We start from the raw sequence: 7885 nt of genomic DNA, 5'->3' as shown, positions 1-7885 counted from the left end.
CGAAGCCTCTCCCCTGCTTTATTAGGGTGCAGGGAGCAAGAACAAAGACAGGAATAGAGGTAAAGGCAAAAGAGGACTCAGAAAACAATTATTGGGAGATGACTGAGGAAACCAAATCAAAGCAGCTTTATTGCACATAAGTACATCAGTGCTTCAAATGCAGCATCCAACCAGAAAGTGAAGGCAGCCCTGAGACGTGTGGGGGTTGAGGGGGAGAAGGGCCTCCAACCCTTGAGGAGCAATGCTAGAACTAAGTCTTTCAGTGATATGGTTCCTATTCCAGAACTGGGCTTATACTCACAGAATGAACGGTCTAGGGCCTTGGGCCAGGGCTCAGACAGGTCAAGTCAGGGACCGTTCCCCACAGGCAGTGGTCCCTCTGCTCCTATCTCATAGGCTAAGAAGCTCCCAGCAAAAGGAAGTGCACCCCTTCCACCTTCCACCTAACCTCGCCCACGCTTACTAATGCTGGTCGATGAGAAGTTCCTTTTGATAAGGGCCAAAACTTGTTCTCTTGGTTCTGCTCAGTACCCATCCCTCATGTCCATGACTTGTTCAAAGGATGAACAGTCAACTCTACCCCAGCCTCTGGCACTCAGAGAAATATGGACCTGGAAGTGCGAAGTCAGAGGCAAGGAGAAGGTAAGGTCAGGCTCATAACCCACAGAAGGGGAAAAACAAAGACCCACAGGCTGGGTACAGCAGAGGTAGACTTGGAAGTAATGATCCTGCTCACCCTCTCAGAAGCCACTTAAATAGAATATCCTTGGGGGAGAATACACGCTGCCCCAGGTCCTGTGGGAGTACAGTATTAGGGAAAGTACAGAACTGGCTCTATGCTCGGCCTCAGAGGCCGAGTGAGTCTTGGGCAGATCCTCGGTAGCCAGGCACATAGGGGTAGAAAGCAGGCACTCTGCTGGTTTGGAGCCAAGCCTATAGCATCATATGCCTGACAGCAGGAAAGAGGGTTGGGAAAAACAAACAATCTGTTCCAAAGTTCCCTTTTCTGCAGGGACGAGTTAAGTAACAGCAGAAACAGCCTCCTGGTAAGAGGCTGCCTGGCTTACACATGCAGCTTATGAGCAATGGTGAGAAGAGCCTTCAGGACAGGCATGAAGCTGGAGACCTCACTGAAGCGGCTGCAGCTCACCACCTGCGCATGCACTGCCAGGCCCTGCTCAAAGCTTCCTGAGTCCACACATCGGGCAACCTCGTGGAGCCCAGCCAGGACGTGAGGCGAGAGCTGTGGAGAGATTGGCCCTTAGGTTAGGAAGCCGAACCCCAGCCCCTACCCTGGCAGCATGAAGGGATAAGACAGGACTTAAGTTCTGGAGCCTAGCCCAGGCAAGGTGGATGTATTCTGTGGGGAACCCAGTTCGGTGAGACCTAAGGGGAGGGGACTCTGGGCTCCCTTTGGCCATGGGTGATGGTGGAAAGGCAGGAGGCAGAGGAGTACCACTAAGTGTACCTACTGTCCCTTCGCAGACCTTCTCATATAGACTTTCTAGACGGTGGGCTGCTTCATCCAGCTTCCGTTTTGTCTTCTGCAAGGAGGGAAATGGATTCTGACTGCAGCCCCTAAGCCTAACATTACACAGGACTATAAAGAATCACAGTAGATTAGAGCTAGAATGGCTTAATACTACTTCTTTCATTTCACAGAAGAAGAAATGGAGGCCTGAAGAGGGTAAGTGACTTGCTCAAGCTGACACAGCCAGTGAATGAATGGCAGGTTTCCTTACTCCTGATTTCACCCTCCTACCAGTATTCCCAGCTGTCTTTCCAAGAGTTAAGTCTCAATGCTGCTGGGCCCTGCTACCAAGGAGCTAGACTTCAAACCAGACCAGTTCCCCCACCCTGCCCAGGATGGACATCAAATAAGTATAAGATACAGACAGCATATCCAGGGACAGTGAGGAAAGAGTCACACAAAGAAGTGATCTCCAGCTAAGTGGTCCCAGAATCAGCTATGGAATGTGAGGAGGTTCAGACTTACTAAGTCAGTGGCAGACTGGGAGCAGCGTTGTAGAAGCGCTTCAAAACTGGTCTTCAAGGACTGATGCTCTGGGGGCAGCTCCTTCCTGTCCATCTTCTCTGGTGGCCGTTGCTGAGGGAGGAGCAGGAAGAAAGGATAGACAGGCAAACTGTCCTCAGAGTTTCCCGAAGGACCAGTCCTCAGTGACTCAGCGTCACACTGCTCCCACTAGAGCAGAGCAGAGTTGGGGAGGGGGCGCCCTCTGCAATAAGGACATTTGGTGTCTGCCCTCTCCCTGTTCCCAGCTCAGAGTCTGCCTCCACCTTGAGGAAGAAGGCCCATCTATGAGGCTCCCTGCTTTTCTATACCCAAGGAGGGCTGGAAGGGTTCCCAGGGGAGGGGAACACACTGTTCCTGTCACCTGCAGGCTGAGTTCTCCTGGGGCTCCAGGGGGAGCATGACCAACACCAGGGACATCGGGCTGTGAGCAAAGGACCCCTCGTGACTCCAAGGTGAGGCTCATAACTGGAGCAGTAATTGGTGCCGGGGTCATAAATGTCTCTGGCAACTAAAGAGAGAGAAAGAGAGGCACGTAAGTCTAAGCTGAGAGACTCCCTAGGTTCTGGTTTGAGAGAGTGGCAGAAATTATGAATGAACAGGACAGAATAGTGAGTGGGGTGCTAGGAAGTGGGCAAACTGGTGTATGTAAATAAGAAAAAAAGAGGAGGGGGCAGAGGGGAGAAGAGTGAGTGGGAAAAGAGGGAGAGTGCATGCCTGAGAATGGGAAGGGCTGGGCTGAATTCTGTAAGGAACTAGAATGTGGGTCATTGGTGAATGTATGAGGGGGTGGGTGGGGAGGTATACTGACCTTTCTCCTCTGAAGGTTTGCCCTGGGAGCTGGATCAGTTTTCAAGGGACCTTGAGTTCCTATGCAGTATAAAGATAGAGGTGTTTAGGGGCATGGTGAGGAACACTGGAAATTTTTAGTCCGAAAGCCATCAACATTATTTTTGTTGGAGTCCACCACACCTCCCTCTGCAGACCAGCCATACTTTCAGTTGACATTCTCCAATCCATCGGGCCTCAGTTCGTTGGCTTGTAGAAGAGACTCCCAAGGTGGTAGTGGGGAGGTGGGGGAGAGGGAGGAAATGACCCAGAAGAGGGAAGCCATGGAAGAAAGACTGACCTGGATGAGGAGTCAAGATGCCAGTGGTTGGGAGGGCACCAGAGCATGGAACACCTGGTCCTCCTGGAGGGTGTGCCATAGGGAAGCTGATAGGAGGGGCTGGGGGCTGGGAGCTCACAGGACCGAGACCTGGTGGTCTCATAGGAAGCAAAGGGAGCAGTCCAGCAGTCTCAGGCAGGGAGGCAGAGCCAGACTGCATGATGTCTGAGGGTGCCATGGGTGGAAAGGAACCAGGAAGAGGCCATGTTCCAGGGAATCCCATGGGGTTAGGAGCTTGCACTCTTTGCCCTTTTAACAGCTGTGGCTGAGAGAAAGCTGAAGCGGAACAGAAACAGATCATTGCCACCAAATTTCAATTTGGGAGAGACTCAGAGCACATGAGGGAGGAATAAGGCAATGGTAATCATTTTTAAAAACCTAATAATAATAAATGGTTAATACACGTGTATGGAGATCTACCATTTACAAAGTACTTTTAACTATACTCCTTATTTGACCCTCAAAACAATCCTGTGGGGTTGAAATGACCAACATAACAACTACTCTTACTTTTCAAAAGAAACAGAGTGGCTAAGTATATTGTCCACAGGTACAAAGCCAGTAAGTGGTAGTACTGGGAATTCTAACTTCAAATTCCAAGCTCCTCTACTACACAGACACACTGCCTCCCAAATTCATGCTGGCAATGCCAATTGTTTTCCTCCATGCTTTGCCCAGACAGATCACTCACTCACTCACTCACCAGGCCTTACCCCAGGGCCCAGAGGGAAAGGCTGGGTTACCTGGGGCCCAGGTACCCTGTAGTCTCCTATATTCTGCATTCTGGAGCCTTGATAAGGGCTAGGATGGGAAGGTGTCAAGGGCATCACTAGTGATGACTGAGGTGTGAAAATCCTTGGCCTTGTAGATGGAGTCTGAACCTGTGAAGAGACAAAAGGGTTAGCACTTGGAATGGAGAAAAGAAAAAGATAATTGAAAATGGAAAAACAATAGAAAAAAATGAAACAAAAGCTAGTTCTTCCAAAAAAAAAAAATCAACAAAATTGATAGGTCTATAAAAACTGGCAAAGATAAAGACAGAAGACACAAGTCATCAAGATCAGGGATGAAACAGAATATTACAACAGACCGTGCAGCCATTAAAAGAATATTACAGAAATATTACAAAGTAATTTTACATTCATGAATTTGACAACTTAGAAAAAAATGGGCCAACTCGTCAAGAAATACAAACTACTAAAACTCAGCCAAAATTAAATAGATAAATAGTCCTATAACTATTAAAAGAATTAAATTTTTAATTAAAAAGCTCTCCCCAAAATAAATCCCTAGGCCTAGTTTCACTGGAGAATTTTAGCCAAACATAAAGAATTAACACAAAATTTACACAATCTCTTCCAGAAAATAGAAAAGATACTTCCTAACTTGTTTTATGAGTTCAGTACTACCCTGATACCAACACCAGACAAAGACAGCACAAAATAAAACTACAGACCAATATTTCTTATGAACTTTGACACAAAATTCCTCAGCAAAATTTTAGCAAATCAAATCCAACAATGTATATTAAAAAATAATATACTACAACCAAGTGGGATTTATTCCTGGTCATGCAAGGCTGGTTCAATATATTTAAAAATCAATCAATGTAATCCACCATAACAACAGGCTAAAGAATAAAAATTACTATATAAAAATAATGCAGAAAAACATTTGACAAAATTCAACACTGATTCGTGATTCAGTATGCCAGGAATAGAAGGAAAGTTCCTCAGACTTATAAAGAGTATATTCAAAAAACCTACAGCTAACATCATACTTAATAATAAAAGATTGAATATTTTCCTTTTAAGATTGGAAACAAGGCAAGGATGTTCATTCTCACTATTCTTATTTTAGTACTACAATAAGGCAAGAGAAAAAAATTAAAGGCATACAGATTGGGGGGAAAAGATACAAAATTGTCTCTATTTGCAGACAATGTGACTGTCTACATAGAAAATCCCAAGGAATCCACCAAAACAAAACAAAACAAAAACAAAAGAACCCCAGCTCCTAGAACTAATAAATCAGTTCAGGAAACTCGTTACTGAACATCGGAAAGTCACAGGATACAAGATTAACCCACACAAAATCAATTCCATTTGTATATATTCTGACAATGAATAAGTGGACACCAAAATTAAAAATGCAATACCATTGGATTTTAATTGCTCAAGATAAAATTAAATACTTAGGTTTGAACTGAACAAAACATGTCAGGATCTGTATGATGAAAATTACAAAATGCTAATGGAGAGAGCATTGAAGAGACATACCATGTTCATGGATGGAAAGACAACAGAGCAAAGATGTCAATTCTCCTTACATTATTCTACAGTTTTAATGCAATTCCTGTAAAAACTTTAGCAAGTTTCTTTGTAGACACAGACAAGCTTATTCTAAAATTTATATGAGGTCCTAGAATACTCAAAGTAATTTTGAAAAAGAAAAGTAAAATGGAGAAATTACTCTTTCTCATATCAAGACCTACTATATAGAAGTAGTAATCAAGACGGAGTGGTACTGGCAGAGAGACAGACACATAGACCAGTGGAACAGAATAGAGAACTGAGAAATAAATCCATAGAATATGTCCAATTAATTTTTGACAAAGGAGCAAAATCAATTCAATGGAGGAGGGACAGCCTTTTCAGTAGATGATTCTGGACATCCACCGGCAAGAAAATGAAGCTTGACCTAAAATAAACTTCACACCTTATACAAAAATTAACTCAAAGTGGAACATGGACTTAAAACATAAAACTGTAAAACTTTTAGAAAGAACATAGGAGAAAATTTGGGGAACCTTGGACTAGACACAAAAAGCAAGATCCATAGAAGGAAAACTATAAAATGGACCCAATAAAGTTAAAATTGTTTTGCTTTGTGAAGCACCCTGTTAAAAACCTAAAAAGACAAATTCTTATGTAGTTACACACACACACACACACACACACACACACACACGTACATGTAAAACTGGTGAAATCTGAAATCTGACTCTGGATTGTACCAATGTAAATTTCTTAATTTTGATATTGCACTGTGGTTGTGTGGAATGTTGGCATGGTGTAGGGGTGGGTTGGGATGCATGAGACTTCCCAGTACATTTTCTACTTCCTGTGATTCTATAATTATTCCAAAATTGAAAAGACAGAGGGGGAAGGAAGAGGAGAGAGGAGGGAGGGCGAAGGAGGGAGAGGGAAGAAAGAAAATTAGAGTTAGAATTGAAGGTGGGACAGGATGAATCAAACATCAGAGCTTTTGCCTGACAGCTCTATTTACAATCTCATTAGATTTCATTCCCCAGCTCCTCTGGTAAGGCCCTGGTATCATAAGTTAACAGCACCCTATCCATCTGGGCACTGTGGCCAAGAACCTAGGGGCCAATCCCCCCACTTCACACACTCCTCTAAACCATCACTTATTTCTGTCAAGTTTAGTTACTAAATATCTCAAGTCGAACCTTCCTCTCCAGCTTTAGGTCATTTCATGTCCTCATCATTTCTTGCTATAGCCTCCTAACTGCCTGCAGCCTTGCGCTTCCTAAACACATAGCTAGTCATTCCCTTGCATAAGACCGTTCAATAGCTCCTGACTGCTATCAATTTCAGGGTCAAGTCTAAGCTCTTCAGCTCAGAATGCCAGGTCCTTCCTGTTAGAACTCCCACCTGTTACCCCAGCTTCATCTAAGCCCACTCCACTGCCACAAATACCTGTTTTGTATCCCCATTAAAATATTAGTAGTTCCTCAAATGGGCTTTGCTTACTCTCCCTTCAATGCTTTTGTACATGCTGTTCCCTGTGCCTGGAACAGCTTTCACCTACCCTTTCCTTTGCCTAAATAATTTTTAATCTTCAAGACTGAGATCAAACATCACATTCACTCTGAAATATTCCCTAAACTTCCCCAACCCCCAAGAGTAAATTGCTTTCTTCTGTGTGATTCTATAGCACCTTACCATACCCCAATCATGGCATTTATAATTTTACTGTAGTTTTTTTTACACATCTATATTTCCACTGGACTATGAGCTAATTAAGGGCAAGGATCATGGTTTGTGCACCTTTTTGTTCTAAGAGTCAAGCAGTTGTTCAATAAACAGTTATTAGAAAAGTAACTGCATCTATGCACTACGAAGTCAGGCATTTTCATCACTTTTGTTCACTAATGTGTTCCAAGTGACTAGCTAGAACCATGCCTGGCACTTGGTAGACACTTAGCATTTTTTTTTTTTTTGAAAGGATGAACAAATCAATGAACAAACAAGGTCTTACCTGGTGAGAAGGCTGGAATCCCAATCTGCGCGATGATGTCTCTTTAGAATGGGGGGTAGATCCCACCATGACTCGGGGAAAAGGGAAAGGAGGAGACTGCTGGCCCAAGACACCAGCTCCCTGGGCATGAAAAAGCCTGTCCCTCAGCTGCTGGATTGGTGGCTACAAAAGTTATAATAATGAAGAACTGTGTTAAGTAAAATTAAAACAAGCAAACATCCTCTCTCACAAAGCCCGGCCCCATATAGCATTCAAACTTCAGCTAACCTTCTACACTTGAGCCACCTTAGATGACCCAAAGCCTCCTAATGCCTGCCAAGCCTCCTTCCTCGCTATTCTTTCTGCCTAGGTCACCCTATATCTTCTCGTAAGCTACTTCCCTTTGAAGGTCCAGCTCAAAAACT

The 7885-nt window shown here is 44.0% G+C and overlaps 1 protein-coding gene across 11 annotated transcripts in view; it reads right to left on the bottom strand.

Moving 5' to 3' along the window:
• Nucleotides 1-91: 91 nt before the first annotated feature.
• SEC31B (SEC31 homolog B, COPII coat complex component) overlaps nucleotides 92-7885 on the bottom strand; it is a 29449-nt gene continuing 21655 nt past the window's right edge. For 5 of the 11 annotated variants that reach the window (XM_074339191.1, XM_074339193.1, XM_074339192.1 and 2 more), the window contains 8 exons: nucleotides 7482-7643; nucleotides 3904-4081; nucleotides 3162-3476; nucleotides 2844-2902; nucleotides 2397-2543; nucleotides 1997-2107; nucleotides 1469-1544; nucleotides 92-1243 (listed from right to left, as the gene is read on the bottom strand). In XM_074339191.1, the coding sequence (XP_074195292.1) occupies nucleotides 1179-1243; nucleotides 1469-1544; nucleotides 1997-2107; nucleotides 2397-2543; nucleotides 2844-2902; nucleotides 3162-3476; nucleotides 3904-4081; nucleotides 7482-7643 (1113 nt within the window). In that variant the 3' untranslated portion in view covers nucleotides 92-1178. The remainder of the gene's footprint in view (nucleotides 1244-1468; nucleotides 1545-1996; nucleotides 2108-2396; nucleotides 2544-2843; nucleotides 2903-3161; nucleotides 3477-3903; nucleotides 4082-7481; nucleotides 7644-7885) is intronic. The other 6 variants (XM_074339186.1, XM_074339188.1, XM_074339187.1 and 3 more) reach the window with 2 other exon arrangements.

The sequence above is a fragment of the Rhinolophus sinicus genome, linkage group LG07, assembly GCF_036562045.2.
Source record: "Rhinolophus sinicus isolate RSC01 linkage group LG07, ASM3656204v1, whole genome shotgun sequence".
NCBI classification, from domain to species: domain Eukaryota; kingdom Metazoa; phylum Chordata; class Mammalia; order Chiroptera; family Rhinolophidae; genus Rhinolophus; species Rhinolophus sinicus.
The sequence above is the reverse complement of the archived record's forward strand: the minus strand, read 5'-3'. Positions and strand labels throughout refer to the sequence as shown.